The sequence below is a fragment of the Aristolochia californica genome, unplaced genomic scaffold (assembly GCF_029961685.1).
Source record: "Aristolochia californica isolate CCGP_79_NKW_82.1479 unplaced genomic scaffold, dmAriCali1.0.hap1 SCAF_7, whole genome shotgun sequence".
NCBI lineage: Eukaryota > Viridiplantae > Streptophyta > Magnoliopsida > Piperales > Aristolochiaceae > Aristolochia > Aristolochia californica.
The window spans coordinates 41,882,104-41,903,567 of record NW_027182268.1 but is presented as its reverse complement, the minus strand read 5'-3'; the positions used below and the strand labels follow the sequence as shown (position 1 = coordinate 41,903,567).

The window sequence follows — 21,464 nt, the reverse complement described above, 5'->3', positions numbered from 1 at the left end:
GTGTGATAGACACTTTTCCAAATACAGTGCATCCACGTCAGCCGTCAACGACGTCGTGGAGGAGAATCAATTAAGGTTTTGGAGCTTAGCTGCTCAGTGGTCGATCTGCAGTTTTTATTGACTAGAAGTCAAAAACAAAATTGAAATCTACCCAGAAGCCTTCTGTGAACCTCAGCCAGTTAGCCTTCACGTCATTTAGGCCCAATTCAGTGATCCTCCATTCCTTCAAGGCTTCAACTAATCTGGACCATTTATCGTCTCCTTGTCGTCTATCTCCCCTTCTCCCGGCTACTTCTCATGTGCATCTCACGGTAAAGAACTCTCTAAGTTTTTGTATCTATCCGTATAAATCTGGAGGACTGGATTCACCATTTTTGCAACATCCCGTCGACGAAATTTTTTGTAAGAAAACGCATAAAATACTACTCGACCCATCGCAACGCTGCGATTTCTTCGTCTATTCCGACTTCTGAGAGATAGAGAGTGGAGGGGAAGGACCGGTGGGAGTAAAGAAGATGGAAGAGTCTCTGCTGAGGAACGAGAAGGAAGAAGAGATCTATGGGAGATTGAGATGGAGTACTTTCGCGGAGGAAGTGAAGAGACTCGGCTACTTAGCAGGGCCTATGGTGACTGTCACTCTGTTCCAGTATCTTCAGCAGGTTATCTCTCTGATGATGGTCGGCCATCTGAGCGAGCTTTCCCTCTCTAGTGCCGCCATCGCCACTTCCCTCTCCGGCGTTACAGGTTTCAGCCTTCTCGTAAGTACTCTTTTTTTTTTTTTTTTTCTAAAAATGTCTCTAGGAATCTCGATGATTGAAATTTCGCCGTCACTGACTCGGATCATCTCACTTCCATACTTGATTGACATATCTCTAATATGTTTCTGCTTCTCTACTTTTATCTCGTTGACCACTTCTCCCAACTCCGCGTCCAAGAGGCCAACGTCTGCCTTGGTTTTTGGGTCTTTGAGGTCCTATTCTAAGATCTAGCTCATGTTATGTGGAAAAAAAAAGTCACTTCTGAAGTGTAATTCGTAAGCTTGGTATTCGAGCCGACAGAACCGGTCCTGCCCAAGTCAAGGGCCTCGAGGCATGTGGAGTACTGTTCAGGCTTGCCACAGGAAGTACTGAGAGAGAGAGAGAGAGAGAGAGAGAGAGAGTTGGATTTTGTCACAGCCGGGTGCAGTGTTGGCACAGTGCCAAACCAAAATAATCGTTCTCTCGAGTGGCATAAAATACTTGCCCAAACTAAAATTTTCTCAATCAAACAGCTACAATGCGCATGGCTCCATGCACCCAAAGAATTTGAGCTCCGCTACGAAGTGGTTATTAGTTATACCGTGCATACTTAAATATTTCCTAGTGGCTGCAGCGCCTCCACCCTCCATAGACCATATAAGAGGACTAAATCGATCTAGTCGGTGGTGAGAGAACATTGTATATGAATCGAAGAAATGGCTTTTTGATGACATTTTTCTGATCATTACAGTGATTTGTTAATTTTGATTCTACTTTGCAACAGCTTGGACTGGCCAGTGCGTTAGATACTTTGTGTGGTCAAGCTTACGGAGCAGCACAATATCAAAAGCTAGGACTGCACTTGCATAGAGCGATATTCTCTCTTATCTTGGTCTGTATCCCTGTCTCGATCTTATGGCTCTCAACGGGAAAACTCCTATCGTTCATAGGACAAGACCCTGAGATCTCACTGGAAGCAGGGAAATATATTAGCTGGTTGATCCCTGCACTATTCGCCTATGCTCTTATCCAATCACTTACGAAATTCCTTCAATCTCAAAGCTTGATTCTTCCCTTGCTATTATGCTCCTCAGCAACTCTTTGTGTTCACATTCCTTTATGCTGGGCGTTAGTGTTTAAGTCGAGCTTGAAAAATGTGGGGGCGCCGTTAGCAATTGGTCTATCATCCTGGTTGAATGTGGTCATGTTAGGACTCTACGTCATATGTTCTCCATCTTGTCAGAGAACCCGAGCACCATTCTCGAAAGAAGTGTTTCAAGGGGTTCACGAGTTCTTCCGCCTAGCAATTCCATCGGCTGTAATGATCTGGTAATTTATTTTTCCTAGTTATGATTCTAGAAAATTTAGTCTTTTTGTGCTTTTTTGATGGATTCTTTCCATGATGTTCAGTCTTGAGTGGTGGTCGTATGAGCTGCTGGTTTTGCTGTCTGGGCTTTTACCAAATCCAAAGCTAGAAACATCTGTGCTTTCTGTATGGTATGGATATATTTATTAGGTTTGCTAATATAAAAATGATCTTGTGCTCTGGAGCCAAAGACCTACAATTAAGACCTTACTCTCTGTACTGACAGCCTCACTACGATCTCATTTCTTTATGCAATACCCTATGGGCTTGGTGCTGGTGCCAGGTGAGTTACAGAGTTGTATCTTCTGACACTCGAGTATCAACATGGACAAAAATAAATTTATAATATTCCTTCGGGTTACAGCACAAGAATTGCAAATGAGTTGGGAGCCGGAAAGCCACAGGCTGCTCGATTAGTTGTTTGCGTTTTGATGATCCTTGCAGTGACAGAGACTACCATAATAAGCTCAGTCGTTTTTGGCATCAGAGGCATTCTGGGTTATGCTTATAGCAATGAGAAGGAAGTTGTTGACTATGTGACAAGTATGGTGCCTCTGATTTGCATCTCAATCATCATGGATAGCCTACAAGGAGTCCTCTCAGGTTACATTTATCCATTATAAATCTTTCTTGAACTTTCTAATATTCCTTTTGATTTGTCTTTGTTTAATTTGGGCTGGTTTTTAAAAAATGACATGTTGAAGTTAGAGGGGCTCTTCCTAACTAATAAAAATAACATTTCTCAAGTTCTAAGCCCTTGATGAGTGGCAGTTGTCCCTTGAAAACTTCTCTCTCTTTCTTTCTAACAACTTGCTTGAAACAAACAACCTGATTCAAGACTTGGAGAAGTACACACTTAGGCCACATAAAACACAATAGCGGGTGGGCTTGTATTTGCTCTGTTACCATTGTTGAAGTTAGGTAGCCACATTTGAGAATCCTCTTCCAAACGAATAAATAGAGAATCTGTTCAAGCACATGCTAATGTAGGTTGTCTACAGAAACTTCTCTCACTCTTAAGCAACTAGCTTGAAATGTCAAACATAGTATCACTACTCAAACAGTGGGATTTTTTTATCAACAAATAATTTTTTTTCCTTTAAAACAAACAACTTTTCCTTATCCCCCATCTTGTTTACATTTTGTAGGTGTTGCTAGAGGGTGTGGATGGCAGCATTTAGGTGCTTTTGTGAATCTCGGTGCATTTTATCTAGCTGGAATTCCTATTGCTGCTGTATTGGGTTTTGTGGTACATTTACATGGAAGGGGCCTTTGGATTGGAATACTGAGTGGTGCTTCTATACAAACTGCTCTTCTTGCTCTCATAACGGGTCTTACGAATTGGCAGGATCAGGTTTGATTTCCTTTTCTTGTCTTTGACTGAATCTTTAGTTAAAATTTGAGTCTGAGAGTTCTTCAGAGAGCCATTAAAGAACATTGAATTGGTGATAATGCTATGAAACTTAGTCAAAGATTGAAGATCATTTGTCTGTGATTCTTTCAGGCCAACAAAGCTAGGGAGAGAGTATTCAAGGAGAGATTGTTGATGGGTAATGAATTCTTGAAGTGAACTAGGCAAAGGTAACTTTTCGTTTCATCTTCATTGATTCTTGGTAGACGGCTGTCCATTGGAACGCAGTTTTTTTCTATTTCATGTCTTTTTGACTGCACTCGTTATGCAATTTATATGAACTTAAATTCTAGTGTTTGTGCCTTAATTCTGACTGGTTGATCCTGAGGCTATCTAACAATTTAAACCTGGTTTAGGAGTCAAAAGCAGCTGTTGCATTTCAGGTGGATGACTGATCAAAGAAGTATTAAGCAATTTATTTACGTGCTCGAAGAATTTGAAATTTTGATGACCTCTCCGTGGCAACTGCCTAATGAATAGGATCGAGTCTCTACCTTATTTTAGTTTTCCTGTTGGCTGAAGGCCTCAGCAAAATTTGAACAGGGGGCAGCCACTGGGGCGTTAAGCTTATCTTCCTACTTACAGCAACTGAATAAATATCATATTTATACTTATATAGATCAAAGTTCGAACTTTAATTAAGTAATTTATTTTTTTTCCAGATAATGTCCGGATAATTTTTTTTTACTTGGCCTTCGGAGATGGGTAAAATTTATCTAATAAAAATTCCAAAATCAATCTGCATTAGACTCGGATTGACACGGTACACGACTGCCACCGATAACTTGGAGCCCTTGTATCGTTGATATTGACTGATAAGTTTCAAATTTTTGCTTCCCAGTTAATGTGAAATCCTGCTTGATTTAAATAAACTTTAATATTGCTTCTCTTCCCTTGGTTAGCACTGGATGTGGCGAAAATTTTAAATAAATTTTTGTTTCTGTTCTTTTAAGTATAGTAAGTTAAAACTTGAGATATCCCAGACTCGGAATGTTATTTCATGAGCCGACTGGTTAGTATAATTTTTTTACGAAAATATCTTTTTATTTTATTTACTCTCGTTAATTCCTTTTTCAATTGGTTAATAATTTTTTCTCTTTTACCTAAAAAACTATCTGACTGTTCAGCCATTTTGGGTCATTCAATATTTAATGTTGTTGTTTGCCAATAGAATAAATATTATTGATGGAAGTGTTTATTTTTTCTTTTACGTTCCATTACAAAGTCTTTGACTCGTAATAACTGGTAGTTTAATGGTATTAAGTTCATCGTAATATTTTTTTTATTTTTTTTAATTTGTTAATTTTAAAATTTTAAATGTAAGTTGAGTTTGATCTCAAACTCAAACTCAAACTCAGATAAATTGTTTAAGAAATTTTTTGGGTTACAGTTTGATTCTAATTTGAGGCTCCAGGTTTTAGTTCTAAGTATGTACGATCGACCTTGGGTCGGTTCAATCCGGTCACACAGCGCCGATAGAAACCTAGCTGAGAAGGTGGCAAGAAAGCTGTAGACTCCAGTAGCCGAGGAAACCGTTTCCCTGACATGGCGAAAGCTGCAAAAATCCGCCTCACTCAAGCCTTCGATTCACACGCCCAAAATATCAATGAGACATTTCAGGTAAGAACCGCCCATTTCAGATTTTCTTTGCTTCGCACGACCCTTTTTACTTCCGTGCTCTTTCGCTTGTTGTGTCCTAATGAATCCTTGCTTGCCGTCTTTGCTGCAGATGTTGGATCAAACTGATGGTGGGTCTCTTAAGAAAGTTGAGTGGAGTGAAGTGATCAAATTGGGAGATGAAGTATCAAAACAAGCGACCATAGGTGCTGCGTATTTGTCTGTTTCTCTAACAAAATTTTTATGTTTTGCTTGATTAGTTTGTTGGACGTGCATGTAGGTTGTGTATTTGATGAATTTTGTTTGTGCCTGCGATGGTCTCTCATTTTTGTAATTGGACTTACGGTCTCTGTTTTGATCTTGTCTAAATAAATTGCGTGTTATTTTTACTCTTGAGGCTGGTTAGTCCGGTGCTCTTTCTGTGTTTAAATGTCAGTATTGCAATGCTGTTCGAGTTTGTGCGCTCTGAAGATTTATGATTTGACCTAACTGGTTAGACAAAATCTATTTATGCTCCATCAGTGAATGTTCTGATGGGGTGTGATCTGTTAGCTTTTCTGAATACTGACTTAAAAATTGAGTTAGATCAACAACTTCCTATAGGATTGTGATAATTCCTCTGTTATGCAAGATACCTGATTTATTTTGATTCATTTAATTTTTATGTTTTATTTATTTGTATATCTCATCTCGATACTTGTGAAGCTGCATAGTCATATTTCGACTGTCTTGATTCCCCCCTTATTCAAATAAACTTCTTTAAGAAATTAATTAACACTGCTCAAGTACTTCATGTGCTCATTCTTGACTTCTTTATCTAAGTAATTACTAGTTTCCTCCCTGTCAACCTCTAAAGTACTGTTTTCTTTTTAGTTAGTTTTTTCTTAAAAAAAAAAATTGAGTAACTTCTGATTTTTTTTAAGTGGAGTTATTTCTGAATATTAGGTTGTTGAGATCTGTTTTCTGTACTTTAAAGTGCACAAGTAAGTTGGAAGAGAAAGTAACCATTTTGATCATATAATGAATGTTGATTTCACTTCTCATCATTTAAACTAAATAAAAAGAATATCTATCCCAACTAGATTTCAAATGTATGTCCTGCAGTTTGCTGGACTTGAGTTGTTTTCTGCTGTTACTAAGAAATTATAGATACTGTTGGATGAGCTTTTCATTCCGTTTTGCATTTAATGGAAGAGTTACTTGGATGAGGCTTCCAAAACTGATAGCATGATAGTTGAAACTGGCAAATCATGGAGTCGAATGGAGGAGCATGAGTCATGTGGCTGGCCCTATCATAGTTGGAGCATGACTTTTCCGTAGGTTGGGAGTACATCCAATTTCCCAAATTCATTGATGTCTTATTTGGACGATGGGTGATCATCTGATTTAAGTGTGTAGGAAACATCAGGATCATTGCAAACTTAAAATATGTTCTTTCTAGGTGTTCTTATGCTACAATATTTATGGTTTTTGACATAGATATGTTTTAATTGAAATGCAACTGGTACATTGCAATTTAGCCAAACTTTTGTCTAGGCAAATATGGTCACTGAATTTGTTTTTTCCCCTAGCTTACGCAGAATGTTAGGGCATTAGTTTCAATTATGGATGTCGAGTGGGTTCAACTGTCTTGTCAGCTTTTCATGTCCCTTATGCAGCCGGAATGCTATGGAGTGCAGACACTCTAAATGTGGGTGAGGTAGAGCAGAACATGGGAGTATATTGCAACATTCTTCAGGGTTTCCTTTTGAACTGTGTTGCAAGTATGGTTGGAGCAGGACCTACCCTTAGTTCCAATATCCGTGCATCGGCAAAGCAAGTAACAGATTCCAGTATGACATTTTTTAGAGGAGCAATATCTTCCTATGGTACTCTCTCTCTCTCTCTCTTGCTGTTTATCTCTGTAGAGGCCTGAAACTTCCCAGATTCTATTATTAGTCTTTCTAGGTAGTTTTTTGAAACGCACTTGATCGTGCTCCACAATTTTGAAGTTTCTATCACTGAGGTGCCTTAAGATGGTTGTATATTATCATTTACAGTTTGTTCTCATTCAGGAAGCAGTCATGGTTTATTTATCACAAAAATGAACTAATCTTGACAAGTCAACTTGGTAACTGTAAGAAGGATCACAAAACCCTGAGACCAGGACTGCACCATGTTCTTAAACATAACTCACTTTCCCTGTGGCTGTTGTACAGAATCTCGCAAGGGAGAGAGGAAACTGGTCATTCCACGCTTATCAGGTTCTGTTTGGGAGGCATGTGCAGCCCTCAAGAAAACTCCCTCCTCCAATTATACGGCAGTTGGGCGAGCAATAACACAGGTTGCTGTGTCCATTAAAGATGTTATTCGGGAAATGAAAGAGCTCAAAATGGACTCAACCTTGGACCATTCAGCTGAAGGTACAGACAAATTTGCTGATGTTTCTAACCAGCCCAATGAAGACGATGGATTGAACATGGATGAACTTGGCACCGACCTATCACCAGAAGAAATGACTGTAGCCCAGTCGACAATCAGTGTCATATCTGACGCACTTCTTGTCATTAAAGAGCTCATTCGTTTCATTTCTGGTTTAGCGAGGCAACCAAATATGAGCGAGTCTGTTGATTCCTTAGAGCGATTGCTGGGCATCTGCCAAGGGATTGGAGGGGATGTTGATGAGCTCGGAGCTTCTGTTTACCCACCACAAGAATTATCTCTGATGAAAACAACAGGAGCAAAAATCTCCAGTAGAATTGAAAGGATTCGAACAGAAGTTGCAATGCTTCCAGGCTCACCAGAAGGTTTATACCAGGTTTGTGACTGTTTAGATTGCTCTTTACGGAAATTTGAGACTCTGTTGGGGCAGTTGAATACTGGTCTAGAAGATAAAATTGAAGGCCTATCCATAAGAGTGTAACTTGTACCAGTCAGTATAATTTATTATATGATAACTGTTATCTACTTCAATATATTGCATATATCAAACTGTAAATCACTTGTAAACATCATTTATCTTTTTTTTTTTTTTTAAAGCCACGACGAAACTGTCACTCAATCTGACTATTGACAATATTGTAACTGGGTAAGTATGGTAGAGGCGTTTGAATTTTTACTGCTATTCGTTTACTTCTCTTCCAACGATCCGTTGTTTTGACGTAGCATAAGAACAAAAACCTCCTCCCATGGGAAGGAAGGCCCATAGAATAATCAGTTTATCACCTCGTAATCACCAACGTGTAGGCAATCTTGGCTTCTTTTTCTAAAAAAAATTGTCTCTTTCTGAGATTATAAAATCAAATTCAGTATAAAACCCAAAATCTATGTATGTAGGAAACCTACAGGAGGATGAAGATTTCATCACCTGAATTACTGAATCTTTTTGTGAATCCCAATCTATATCCAATCTAATCTGCAGCTAAACGCGTCAATTCTGGTGTAGTGAGATGAAAATTTACGGAAAAGGGTGCAATTCTTTGTTAAAATAAGTGAGGGGAGAGCCACCAAATCAACCCGAGAGGATGCTAACAAAAAAATAGTAAATTTATAAACAAAGAGGGTGCTTACCCTCTGCTTTGTCTATGGTACATTACCGGTTCTCGTTAAGCCACGGAAACCAACAAAACATGGAATACCGTTCAACGACCAATTAGCTTAACCATCCAAGCCCCACCCAAGTAGAGACCCAACAGTGGCCCTGCCAGCAGTAATTGAGTGAGAGGATCAGTTGACGGCGTAAGAATAGCAGCTGCCACAACTGCGCCAACTACAACGTATCTCCAGATTGATAGCATTTGGTCTCCAGACACTAAACCAACCTGTCCTAACAGAAGTTGGATAACAGGAACCTGAGGAAGAGAGAAACCAACTTAGAGCATCAAATGGAAGACAGTTGGTTTACGGTGCGCCATACAAAGTCTCAATCAAATGACGATTAAGAAAAACTAATTAATCTACAATAGCTGGAGTTCGTACCTGGAAAGATAAGCCTGTGCTGAACATGAGCACCAATACAAACTCAAAGTACCGATCAATTGACCATAATGATTCCACAGCCCCTTCAGCATAGTTGACAAAGAAGCTCAAGGCAGCAGGAGTGAGTACAGCATAGGAGAAGAAGATACCGGTATAGAAGAGCACTGAAGAACCTAAGACAATAGGCCCCAAGAACTTTCTCTCATCTCTCGTTAATCCGGGGAGAACAAAAGCTATTATCTCATAAAGAATAACAGGGCTTCCAAGAAGAAGACCAGTGTATCCAGATACCTGTTCAGAAGATTGTTACTAAACTGAATTCCATCAAAATTGCATTAACAAATCTGCACCATAACATAAAGAAGGGTGAGATGGTTACCTTAAGAGTTGTAAAAAAAAATTCCCCAGGTGATAGTTGGAGAAATCGAACACCCTGAGAACTAACAGGAGCCTCAAGAAGCACTACCAATTGTTTAGAAAATGCAAAGCAGCCTAAAATAGCTGCTCCAACAGCCAAAACTGAGAAAAAGATTCGCTCGCGCAGCTCCTCTAGATGATCAAATATACTCATCTCTTTATCATCCGGGAGAAGCTCTTTACGAGGGTAGAGAAGGTTATAGAGGGCACTGCCTTCAGAGTTTCCTTGCTCTTTCTGTGAAGATTCTGCTTGTGTGGCTATTCTTTCTAGTGAAGAATCTGCCAGTCCTGCAGTGACTTGTAAGTATGAGAATTCCAAATGAACATCCACACTTCTTCCTCAAAAATGTTTCTAATGATTAGATTACCCATGTCATACAGGCTTAGTTTTATTAAGACAGAACCCACTGTGATGTGACCAAAAACAAGGCAGAGAATGACAAACCAGTTGTCTAGTTGGGCACCCCACAAATGAAAATCTATTAGTGTTATATGTTAGTCAGCATAAAAGGAGTAGATAGATGCCTTGTCAAGAACTTCTTGTGCACAGCAGATATTCTCAAGTGCTTTATCTTTCATACAACTCCCTCACAAGAGATGTGTTGACATCTGATGCAGATGGTTGATATTTGCTGACAGATATCATGAAAAATCTAAACAGAAACAACAACTAAAAATTATTCATAAAGAAACAACAGTTAAAAAATCTATAAAGAAACAACTTAATGGTGTCTGTAGACTCATCCCTTTCCAAATGGCAATCCCTTCAATTTAATGCTCAGTGAACAAGGCAAGTTAACTTAAGGATGATTTTTCCTTAAGAATATTGAAAAGAAAGGAAAAGGTATGAGAAATAAAGAACTCCAACGATCCCATCTAGGCCCGCCAGCATTTGCAATGATGGACTTAGGCTGACTTTCAAACAAGCAGGCAACAGACAATTAAGCAACAAATTACTATTTTCTACTCCTTTTTAGTGTTTATATTGCTATATGTAAATTTTCTTCACTGAACGACCATGTAGACCGCCAAAAAAATTAACCTCTGCATTAGCCTGCCTTTAACAGCTTTTTCTTTTCGCATTTTTTTCAAAATAGTAACCTCAAAAGCATTTGTACTGAGACAGAAAACCCAGAAATAAATTATTCAAATGAAATGCAATTCATTAAAAAAACTGGAAAAATGTAAACCATTCAAAGTAAAGGTTAAAGACAGTCAACTACCACAAAAACTCTGAAATTACACTCACTCCCACCCTATCAAATTCCATTACACCTTGCCTTTCTGCTCCTTCATAAGTTGAAAAAGATAATATAAACCTATTACAAATCATTAAATAAATTTCTTAATGTTAAATAATTTATTTAAAATATGTAAAGAGTTTATTAAAAAAATGGGTGCTTTGCATCTTCTTCCTCTTCTCTTCAAGCACCAGGAGAGAAGGGGAAGAGGACAGGAAGTAGAGCACACTAGGAGAAAAGAGGGAAGAGGTCAGTGCCCCAGTATTATTTTGAAATAAATACTTAATTCTAAACATAATCACTATATTGATTTCTTAACAAGGGTATCTTTATGCTAGCCACTTCCAACCACTCTTCAAGGGTTTCATGTTGACTATCTCTTCTTCCTCAGCTACAAGTGTGGCCAATAAGATTTCAGCCCTTGAAAGAAGATTTCAACATCTAAAGTCATTCACTGAAGGTACTTTCCTCCTTCATCAAGTAAATTGATAGACAGTTTCCTTCAAGAGATTGTTATGATCCTCTAATTTTAGAGTATGCTTTAGTTTATAAAATCTCTGTTCCTGGATCTTGTTGTTTCCGTTTCCAAATTTCTTTAGCTCTATTTATGAGTTGCCTCTGTCCAGCTTTTCCGGTACCAATTGGTCTCACTCATTGTGCTTTCTAATTAAAATAAAAAAAAAACTCAACAATAGGAGGGAGGGGAAAAGCTGGTGTGAGCTGAGTGAACACGATACAAAAGCCTAAAAAATAAATAAAAATGGATATTCGAAATTCTGTAACTAAAAATAAAAATTCTCAGCAAAATTAGCAGGAGCAAGAACTGCAGCAACGGAGAGAACAAAAACCATCTAATCTAAAGTGCAGAAACAGGAAAACAGCTCACGAAATATATAGCCATAAAAGATAAAGCAGTAGCTCCAGCCATTCAAAATGCCCACGACAACGAAGGACGATTCTGCTAAATACTGCCCGCAAACTAAAAGTAAAATCACTAGATAAACTCGGACAGTGCGACTTTATGAATAGACCTCTAAATAAAGAGAACCCGAATCACATAATCCAAAGTACTAGGGAGAAACAGTCAAGTGAGTCATTTAACAAACAAGCAGCAAAGAAGCAACAAGCGAACCGAGAGGTTTTGACGTTACCATTCGGCCTCTCTTCAACAACAGAACCAACGCCACCAACCACCAATCCTTGTTCCGATTCTTTACCACTTTCAACAGCACAACAAGCGGTTCTAACTTTCATCTTTCTACTTTCTAGGATCCCCAAGTTCAGTCTCCTCCATCCAATCTGCAGAGAAGTTTGTTTCCTACTTGAACCGATACTGCGAAAGCAATCGACCTGAAGATGAGGAACAAGGGCCGTGCTCCCCATTTTTGCTCCTTTTCTTCAGAGGCGAAAAAAATTGGTCGAAAATTCGAAGATGATTGAATGTTGATGGCTGATGGTCAATCGGGATTGGAAGATATTATGCCGCCTCCGGCTGTGAAGGATCGGAAAAGCCACTCGTGCGTTAAGCCATGTCATGGGCTAAGCTACTAGCCCAGTAGCTCGCATGGGCCCGTGATAGTTCTCCAAAATATAACCTAAAAATAGTCATGATTTCTTTCTCCCCCAAATTTCATGACATGTTAGCTAAATAAAACACAATCTTACCTAATTACTCAAATAATCTTACAGGTACTGTCTAAAATAATTAGATAATCGAATAAAATTGAAATGGATTTTATTCGATTATTGCTCATTTTCAGCCACACTTCTGCCTATGCCCCCAGATTTTTAGTGTCTGGACTACTTGTCAAGGAATTAACGCTTAGCATTGCCATAAAATGCCTACAGTAGCACAAACTCAATGTTCCTTTCGCCTTTAAAAAACCAACATAAGAATACTTCATTTCATTGGTTTATGTAATACAAAAAAGTAACAAAAAATATGGTAAAACTGAAGTAAAGTAATGATACAACTGACAAAATAGAGGTCGAGCTAATACATTCGAATCTACTTTATCCCTACAAAAGCCATCTTCTTGTCAAAGTCTGGTTTACATTCTGAAAGGTGCTGAGGTGGGTTCAACCGGCTGTGCAACGTAAAATCCCAGACAAAAGTCGAGTAACTCAATTTTAGAAAGCGTTCGTCATCGAAGAACGAAGATCATGGTTCTCGTTTCAATATGATATTGATGATCCCTATAGGAGACTTTGGGCGGAAATGTTCGTCGGTATCAACCTCTTCAATTTCCTGAATCCACCAAGCAGAGAAAATTCACAGAAAAAATAAATTCTTAAAGAGACTTTTCCCAGTCACGAAACAAGAACTGTAATTTCATAAAGTAGACAGCAAAATGATATATGCAAATCACAAATATGGAAGCAGTATTCTTTCAAAGTGAATACAGACAGTGCATAAGTATATCATGCGTGAAAATTTTAAATGTGTCTAACATAAGTTTTAACAGGCTCTAATAATAATTGTGACCTTGTTAAGTGCCCTTTTATCAGTTCAGCAAAAGAACAAAATGCAAAAGGTTTTTTTTTTTTTTTTTATGAATAAAGGAAGGCAAAAGCAATGAAATAAATGAGATTATTATCTCCCAGTACTTTTATTGCTAATTTAGGTTTTTGAGGCATCCTCATAAACAACTTAAAAATCCTCTGTTTTCTCCCAAAATCATACCGATATTTACATTATACACATATAAGTGCAAACTGGTTAGCAATTCAGTGACAAATACAAGCCCACTTTCTAAGATCACAAAATTCTGTTAAAAGATAAGGTTGAGCAAAGACTTCCTGGATAGACAAGCTAAAATTGTCAAAGAAAGGAATGGAGGTGGCACTTAAGAGGGTGACAAAAAAGTTTGGCATGGGAGAAATAGTATGACAGCTATAAAAATTCAGTAATCCAACAAACTTGCAAAGCATCGCAGGCTTGATAATCACACCTGATACCAAAGCCACCAGCTGACAAGAAAGAATAGTAGTAAAAGTGTACTTTGAAGTTGTAGGAATAAAAATCTGAAACAGTTGTGTATTGTCTAGTTAACAACAATAATCTTCCTCGATTAAGAAGTCAATGCAAGAGTGATCAAAGATCTAATGGAGCTAGAAAGTAACATCCCAAGAAGGGGCTCAAATTCTGCATGGTAAGGACAAAAACGACCATTAAATTTGTACCAGTTTCAAGTTATTTTCATAATGACATCCCAATTTACAACTCAGAATACTGTTCTTTTTTTTTTGCCTTTTCACTTAGGAAAGGAAGTCAAGAAGAAAGTATCCTTAACTCTTAATTAACATTGTTTTTTTAGATGACGCAAACTTTATTAAGAGGAGAGTTGCAGAGAGGCCAAAATCATGCATGGTAGTGAAGTAAGGAAAACATACTCATGAAGATTTACTTGGAAATCAAAATACTAAACACGCCAAAAAAGTTGATGAGACAGCACCAACTTATGAAGGAGGCAAGCTATCAGAATTCGTAAGATTTCCAAAAAGGACTACCACAAGCAAAAAAAAGATTATAGTTCAAGTAGCTGTTGTAAACCAAAAATTAATCATTTTCAGAAAAAAAAAAAGTTAAAAAAGTATCCCCAGGTAAAAATTTTGAGAACCCTTGGGAATTTTGCACCTCTAAAGGTCCTCAACTATTATGGCAAGCATCTCAGACACCCTTTAGATAAGTTCCATTTTCTACCTCCAAAACTTCCTTGGCCACAGTGGATAGGAACAAGCAAATAATATGTAAAAGGCATGGTTGCACTAGTGGACAATGATGTCAAAACTTATTGATAGCTGGTTTCAGTTCAATCCATCTTGTCATATATAAAGTTCTGCCGAAGAGATGTTTTAGGTGCAGAGTCCTCCGGGAAGGTGACATGGAATTTTTTTATTTTTGAATAGCAAGGTGCCAGTGAATTGAAATGCAAGGTAGCACAAGTTTTTGTTTCTGAAGACAAAACTAGTTTTTCCTTTGTGCTTAAACAAAACTAATACAATTCTCTAAAATGTTCTGGACAGAAAAACAAAAAAGGGAAGAGAAACTTCACTTAATAGAACAACCATGACAAAATTTTCAAACTAACAACTTGCGAATATTTGGCTTACCTGAACAACATCCTCGCCCTTGATGACCCGGCCAAAAACAATTAGCTTATCATTTAAGTCAGGGATAGGTGCAGTTGTGATGAAAAGCTGAAACCCTTGGTTATCATGCTTCATCTTCGAAGTTCCAAGCATAAAAGCCTCATGCTTTGGGCTGAAGATATCATCAAAGCAAAGACAATTAATCATTCTTTGCTTTTTTCAAATGTGAAAAATGATTTTACAAGAATCAAAGCAGAAACAGATAATTTAACCATGGAATGACAGGTAATTCTATCAAATAATAAAAACAATGAAACCTAGAAGCAAACAAACCTAGTTGCAAGTTGACTCTGAGTTTTCTCTCGGGAAGTCCAGTCTTCTGTAGTTCCAACTCGTTGAGGCTCTCCTCCCTCAATCACAAAGTTCTTCACCACACGATGAAAAAGCATGCCTTTGAAGTATCCCTTGTTACTGCATGAGCAGATTTTTATCAGCTTTTCCATCCAGAAGAGAACCAAGAACATGGAAGAAACAGCTACAAATATTATCCAGAAAATGTAGACTTCTTTAATAATTCAGAAAAGGCCGCACAAAACAAAATGATAATGAAAAATCTTTTCCACAGAGGAAATGAAAGCTCAGAGGACAAAATATTTTGGATTACAGCTTCAACAATGCATTGCCAACAAAAAAAAAAAAAGTTCAATGTCCAACAGAGGGTTCATTGTACTAGTGTAACAATTTGTCTCTCGCCTTATACAGACTGAGAATGTTTTGTCAATGGTAAAAGAGTTTTGGGTACCTATCATGGTTCAATTATGGTTCATCCAGGCTCCCTATTTCCTTACATATATTTTTTGCATAATAGCATGTCTCAGGACTCACCTCAGGTCAAGGAATCTATCCACAATCTCAGGAGAAGAGTCTTTGTGAAGCTCCACGGTTATCAAACCTTTTGAGGTATTTAAAACCTAGGACAATACAGTAAAAAGGTAAATGGCATGCCGACAATGAAATCAAAATTATATACATGACAGGAAAAGAACATATCAGTCTGAATAATACTTAATAATCCCATTTGGCATCCAAGCAAACCAGCAAAAAAACGATTATCATGAATTGGCCTTGTCAAAAAAATAATAACTAGGAGTCTGGTCCAAGGAAGTAAATATTTCATAAACAATAATATGTTATTTATAACAAGGACATTATCATGCCACATATCACATTATCATATGGTCTTTGGTCCAAGGATGAACCTGTGTTATTAACCAAAGAGGCTGTTAGTCAAACTCCAGCAGTTGGCCAAGCATAAAGAGAAACAGCCTATCCAGTTGATCATAGATCTGAGCAATTCGGTTTAATTTACTTTAGAAGAAGCAGGTGGAAGGTGAGTACGGAGGTCACTTGTAGTAAAAATATGATGAGTCTAAAATTTTTTTATACAAGGGTTTAACATCAATCAAAATACAAAATTGTACAAATTTCTAACGTTGGGAGCTTAAAATGATTGTCAACAATGACATCAGGTGAATGTCCTCTCTTCAAGCTGTTCTTCTTAGTGATCTTGTTGTAAACAGGCTCTCTTCATAACGTCCTTCTGTTTTTCTATTTTTATTTTTTCCCTCTGTTTTATTTGTAGCAGCTGATGCCATCTCCTGTAGGAGGCCCACCTGTTTCCCTTCTCTTATTAAATTCTACACTTTTCCCAAAAAAAAAAAAACATCCGGTGAATAAAAGAAGAAATAACAAGACTTTGCAAAAATACATGTAAGAGAAATTTTAAAAAATGAAATTTATAAAAAAGGGTAAAAAGAAGAAACAAAAATCATTATTTTATTAATATAATATCGTATGATGTGTCACTTCCACAAAGATATTTTTTTTTTTGGAATGTTAATTGCACTTGAGGCCCACACCCAATATCCCTCGTGAGACATGAATTCAAGACCTCAGACTAGCAACCCACCATGTGGTCAAAACAACGAAAAAGAAAAAGAAAAAGAACAGAAGGCAACTTGAGAACAAAATTTTAAAACACAGGAATATGCTTCACTTGGTTTTCTCCCTATCCAAGTTAACAAAGTGACTCAGATGGGTTTTTGACCGAGAAGTGAGTCAAGACTCAGTATATATGTACACAAACACACACACACACACACACACATATATATATATACACATGTATATAATAAATGAAAATAATAGAAAATTTAACAAAGCACAGAAAACATAAAAATTAACTTGTAAAATAGATACTAATACATAGAAAGTAACAAGAAAACTACCTAATATTTTTATCTTTCCTGTGAAAATAGAATCAAATCAATAGCCAGTTCTCTTAAACTTTAAACACTAATTTTTTCTTTAAATAAGATGGTGACATGGTAGTAATATGAAATATAGTCAAGTACTTGTAGCATATCAGGTAAAATGTACTTTAAATTTCATATAATACTAGAGCAAAAATAATCTCAATCCAATATTTATTTCACTCTAAAGAAATATCCTCACTTATCAATTGTCATAAACATATTTTGCATTGATGGTCAATAGTAAAATATTATGTCAGCATCAAATCTACAACCATGATATCAATGAGAATTATGAAAGTGAAAGAGTGCTCAAATCAATATATCTTAAATTCAATTACTTATTATTTAAACTCCCTCTTGCCAATTGCCATTACCTTTGTAGGTGCAAACAAAAAAAAAGTAAAACCAAGTAAATAACTAATGTAATATAAACAAGACAGTACTCAAGGACAAGATGGGAGTACAAGTGGAATTAATTAGCAAGGATTCTTCGAGGAAAAAATTCAATGACCAAAGAGAGACATCCCTGTTTTTCTGATTTCCACATAAAGAAAAAGTCATGGATATTCAACAACTTCATATAGGTTGATTTTGCCCTGTGGGACTCCTAAAGTAACCACCTAACTGCCTAGTTAGATGCCACTAGAAGGAGCACTTTAATGCAATCGTCAGAAATATGGATCCATGTTCATTCCAGTGTCAAGTGACCCAAATCAGCTTATAACTCGTCTGCAAACAAAGTCTAATTCAACAAAGTAGCAACCACCTTGAGGAATCTCCTTAATGATTTCATCACAGTAAAACAGCTTTTGCATATGACATATGTCTGCTGATAACTTAAATCTCCTACAGTGGTTTTTTATTTTTACAGCGGCATATGCTCGCATCTCTTTATAACTTAAGTCTCCTATATTTAACAGGAAGACCATTATTCCTTTTACATTAGGAATTCATAACAAAACCTTTAAATCGCTGGGAATTGAAACTTGTTCTCAAAGTTGGGTTTATCAAAAGTACAACCAACCATTCCCTGCTATTGATTGACACTATTGCAACATACGATAGGCGAACAATAGGAAAAGAGAAAACAAAGAGGTCCACATAAAGGAGAATTTCCAGATGCAGATACAAGTCTGACAAGCCACTAACTTTTCGTCTTTTTCTTACCTTTCTATGTTCCTAGATCCATGGTAGGAGAAGCAACAAAGGTTTTATGCTGGTTGTCCTCTTTTATCAAGCTTGAATCATTTACATAATTAACAGCCATAAACTGATGTATTAAACTACTGTGGGTGAAGAAACTTACAGCATAACTAGGAAGCTCAAATTTCAATTCTCTGAGAGTTTCAGCATCCTGTAATCAAAACCCATCGAGTAGAAAAAAATGTTATTCACAAAATACACTAGTAGACAGCAGATCTGATAAGGAAAACTCTAAAAGAAGTACATTTGCACAAAAGTGCGACAAATAACATGCCTCAAGAATTTGTGAGCCATATTCGTGTTCAGTTATCGACCTGAAACAGAGTGATCACATATTTCTTAACAGCATGATTTGCAATTGGATAAATGAACTCGACAAGCACGTATGCAATAGAAAAGGGGAAACACGACCAACCTATGCGACCAATGCCTGTATGCGGCGATCAACGACAAGACGACCAAGACAACAATCAAATTGCAAGTGACTATAGTGCTGATGCTGATGCGAGTAGGACCTTTTTTCTTCTTGCTTTGAATAAGAAGAGCCTGGGGTTTGATTCTCGCCATCCAGGTCTCTTTACACAGTTCCAGAAGAAATCGAATACGGAACTTCTAAAATCGCACAAAAGAACGCTCTTACAATACTTAAAATTAACAAAAAATTATCAGAAATTTTAGAAGCAGATGGTTATAGAGGATTACCAGAGTATGCGCAGAGCAGAAATGACAACAGAATTGGTGTACGTAGAAAGGAAATTTTTCTCCAATATTTTCCGTCTGAGAGATTGACTACTTTTCTCTTCCTTTCTCCACTCTCGTTCTCCAGCAATGGATCTGCTTTCTCACACTTTCCTCGCCATGTCTGCTTCGGTTCGAGATTCTTTGTTCCGTTAAAAGTCTTCGGCTCGGTAAATTTTATCAATGAGCAGCGGATGATGCGAGCTCAGAAAGCGGAGTTGTCAAGACTCGGTGTACCAAATACCAACGTCATGGGCTGGGAGTAGGTTCTCGGTGGCCGCCAATTTGGATCTCCAAACGAGTCAAATAAGTTGGATTTGCTTGTTTTTCCCTACTGAACGCTCGTACGATACTATGAAAGCATGAGTCATCTCCAATGTCTAGTTAACTCATTTAAGACTGAGTTGCTAGTCCCCTCGTCGAGTCAGATAGTTCTAAGGTTACATTAGGGGGAGTGAAAATCCTACTTTAGAAAACCTTTAAGAAAAATTAATAAATTATAAGATTAAATAATTGATCTGTTTTAAAAAATTATTTAACATAAACTGAGTGGGAATTAGATGATAGAAATGGATTAGGTATTTCGTTTTTTTTTTTTTTACTTAGAATGCAATTAGATATGCTTAGTAAATGATGAATGTTATGATTGATTTAAATGGATTAGGTCGTAACCCTCTAAGATCTAAATGCATGTTATGATTGATTTGATCCCAAACATGACACCCATCAGGGTTCACCAAACTCAAATCAAATAATAATTTTAATAAAATAATTGGTGAAAAGTAATAAAAATATTTTTTAATATAATAATTTTCAATTTTATTCTTCAAAATTAAAATTTGTCCCCACAGATGAATTTTTCTTAAAATAAAAATTTTCAATTCAATATAAAATGTAAATTATTTAAGTGGTTAGATGCATCAAATAGTCAAATTATTGCAATCTTTTCCACTCTAAAAGAACCACATGCCTCACATAATTAGATTGAATAATGATAAGCAAGTGATTGAATTCATAAATTGAATGCTTAATTACCTAATCAAGTGGTCTTTATATTACATACTCCAAATATTTCATAAAGATGAGATATCTTGTCGATGCATGGTCTAACACCTCTCATCCACTTAACTATTATAGACGCTTAAAAGATTTTAAGCACAAAGCTCCATGACTTTTAAATCAACAAGGGAAAAAGAAAGTGAAAGCGAATGTTCATTTTAACGTGACCAATAATCCTTAGATAATGGTCTTTCGTATGTCAAAGCATGTAAAAGGAAAGTATAAAAGAAATGGCACGAACTCGTAAATATTTATCTTAAATCTATGGTTGAAATTCTATCACTCAAAGTAGAATTTCATAAACGAGGTAATTCATAGTCTAGCTAATGTAAATCCTACTTAAGTTTTATATATTTAGGCATTTTTTTGAGTGTTCCCCAAGTTTCACCAAATGTGCCTTAATAATTGAGTGTCCCTTCCTATATGGCTATAACTTTAGCAATTACGAGTTGGTGAAAAAGTTTTAATTGTTTCATCGAATGCAATCAACAATATTCGATATATAATAGCATCCATTGCGGGCAATCACGTGGGTTTTTATAATATTGACCGAGTGTTTTACGTTTTAGGATGATGATTCTGATATGTAGAGGTGACACCAAGCTAAACTGGCTAGCAAACCGTTCAAACTCAGCTAAAAAAAAAACTCGGCCCAATTCAATTTTTACTTGAGCCCGACTTGAGCTCAAACTTCAAATAAGGCCCATTAAGTATAACAAGCCAAACTAGAGATTTTTCATGCTCAACTTGTTAGCTTGTGAGCTGATTTGTTAGCATATATTTTTTTTTACGAAAATATTCTTTACCCTAATTGCTCTCATCAATTCCCTTTTTAGTTGGTCGATAAGTGCTCTTATTTACCTCAAACCTCAAAGACGATCGATAATTCAATCCTTTTGGGTCCCTCAATATCTAATATTATTGTTTATCAATAGAATAAACATTACTTACGAAGTTATTTGCTCTTTCTTTTAAGTCTATTAAGCTGGTTATTATACATTAGTATGCTCAATTGCAAAAGTTTGGACTTCTTTGCTATAATTTGCAATTCAATGGTACTAAGTTCATCACAATATTCTCTTTATGTATTTTTTATTTTTATAGTTTTAAATATAGGTTAAAGCTAGAACCCGACTCGAGTTAGAGTTCAAACTCGGTTAAAAGTTTTGGGCTCGAGCTCGATTCTACTTTTAGGCTCGAGGCAAAACTGAGTTTGAAATATTCAGATCAAGCCAAACTCGAATATATATAGGTTCGAATTTGGTTCGATTCGATGCCACCCCTACCGATATGCACTACCCTAGCTAGCAT

At 36.8% G+C, this 21,464-nt stretch overlaps 4 protein-coding genes across 6 annotated transcripts; 2 read left to right on the top strand and 2 right to left on the bottom strand.

Moving 5' to 3' along the window:
* Positions 1-367: 367 nt before the first annotated feature.
* Positions 368-4,441, top strand: LOC137936973 (protein DETOXIFICATION 12-like). Its single transcript, XM_068781964.1, has 8 exons — positions 368-758; positions 1,522-2,066; positions 2,148-2,234; positions 2,330-2,386; positions 2,468-2,706; positions 3,252-3,457; positions 3,608-3,684; positions 3,871-4,441. The coding sequence occupies exons 1-7, from the start codon at positions 516-518 to the stop codon at positions 3,671-3,673; spliced, it is 1,443 nt and encodes a 480-aa protein (XP_068638065.1). The 5' UTR covers positions 368-515; the 3' UTR covers positions 3,674-3,684; positions 3,871-4,441.
* A 466-nt stretch (positions 4,442-4,907) lies between these two features.
* On the top strand, positions 4,908-8,094 carry LOC137936621 (uncharacterized). Of its 3 annotated transcripts, none has more exons than XM_068781409.1 (4): positions 4,908-5,134; positions 5,244-5,337; positions 6,811-6,999; positions 7,330-8,094. In XM_068781409.1, exons 1-4 carry the CDS (start codon positions 5,060-5,062, stop codon positions 8,031-8,033), a joined length of 1,062 nt encoding a protein of 353 aa, XP_068637510.1. In that variant the 5' UTR covers positions 4,908-5,059; the 3' UTR covers positions 8,034-8,094. The 3 variants fall into 3 exon arrangements, with proteins under 3 accessions (XP_068637510.1, XP_068637509.1, XP_068637511.1); XM_068781408.1 differs by having other exon boundaries at positions 4,909-5,134; positions 6,790-6,999; XM_068781410.1 differs by lacking the exon at positions 6,811-6,999 and having other exon boundaries at positions 4,909-5,134.
* Positions 8,095-8,521: 427 nt separating this feature from the next.
* Positions 8,522-12,196, bottom strand: LOC137937549 (sec-independent protein translocase protein TATC, chloroplastic-like). The gene is made up of 4 exons (XM_068782617.1): positions 11,898-12,196; positions 9,468-9,793; positions 9,089-9,379; positions 8,522-8,961 (listed from the first exon to the last, which is right to left on the bottom strand). Exons 1-4 carry the CDS (start codon positions 12,127-12,129, stop codon positions 8,752-8,754), a joined length of 1,059 nt encoding a protein of 352 aa, XP_068638718.1. The 5' UTR covers positions 12,130-12,196; the 3' UTR covers positions 8,522-8,751.
* A 440-nt stretch (positions 12,197-12,636) lies between these two features.
* Positions 12,637-19,357, bottom strand: LOC137936417 (peptidyl-prolyl cis-trans isomerase CYP21-4-like). The gene is made up of 8 exons (XM_068781066.1): positions 19,059-19,357; positions 18,772-18,968; positions 18,631-18,670; positions 18,460-18,507; positions 15,724-15,809; positions 15,172-15,309; positions 14,860-15,010; positions 12,637-12,994 (listed from the first exon to the last, which is right to left on the bottom strand). Exons 2-8 carry the CDS (start codon positions 18,921-18,923, stop codon positions 12,908-12,910), a joined length of 702 nt encoding a protein of 233 aa, XP_068637167.1. The 5' UTR covers positions 18,924-18,968; positions 19,059-19,357; the 3' UTR covers positions 12,637-12,907.
* Between the last annotated feature and the right edge of the window lie 2,107 nt (positions 19,358-21,464).

Excerpts from the sequence above, each read along its gene's own strand:
- LOC137936621 (XM_068781408.1), top strand. The coding sequence starts at position 5,060 with ATGGCGAAAGCTGCAAAAATCCGCCTCACTCAAGCCTTCGATTCACAC. Across the intron at positions 5,135-5,243 it reads ATATCAATGAGACATTTCAG|ATGTTGGATCAAACTGATGG; the intron begins GTAAGAACCGCC and ends TCTTTGCTGCAG. Across the intron at positions 5,338-6,789 it reads ATCAAAACAAGCGACCATAG|CCGGAATGCTATGGAGTGCA; the intron begins GTGCTGCGTATT and ends TCCCTTATGCAG.
- LOC137936417 (XM_068781066.1), bottom strand. The coding sequence starts at position 18,923 with ATGGCGAGAATCAAACCCCAGGCTCTTCTTATTCAAAGCAAGAAGAAA. Across the intron at positions 18,671-18,771 it reads TACAGGCATTGGTCGCATAG|GTCGATAACTGAACACGAAT; the intron begins GTTGGTCGTGTT and ends ACTCTGTTTCAG. Across the intron at positions 15,310-15,723 it reads GATAGATTCCTTGACCTGAG|TAACAAGGGATACTTCAAAG; the intron begins GTGAGTCCTGAG and ends CTGCTCATGCAG.
- LOC137936973 (XM_068781964.1), top strand. The coding sequence starts at position 516 with ATGGAAGAGTCTCTGCTGAGGAACGAGAAGGAAGAAGAGATCTATGGG. Across the intron at positions 2,707-3,251 it reads CCTACAAGGAGTCCTCTCAG|GTGTTGCTAGAGGGTGTGGA; the intron begins GTTACATTTATC and ends TACATTTTGTAG. Across the intron at positions 3,458-3,607 it reads TTACGAATTGGCAGGATCAG|GCCAACAAAGCTAGGGAGAG; the intron begins GTTTGATTTCCT and ends TGATTCTTTCAG.
- LOC137937549 (XM_068782617.1), bottom strand. The coding sequence starts at position 12,129 with ATGGGGAGCACGGCCCTTGTTCCTCATCTTCAGGTCGATTGCTTTCGC. Across the intron at positions 9,794-11,897 it reads TGTTGAAGAGAGGCCGAATG|GACTGGCAGATTCTTCACTA; the intron begins GTAACGTCAAAA and ends AAGTCACTGCAG. Across the intron at positions 9,380-9,467 it reads TTTTTTTTACAACTCTTAAG|GTATCTGGATACACTGGTCT; the intron begins GTAACCATCTCA and ends TCTTCTGAACAG.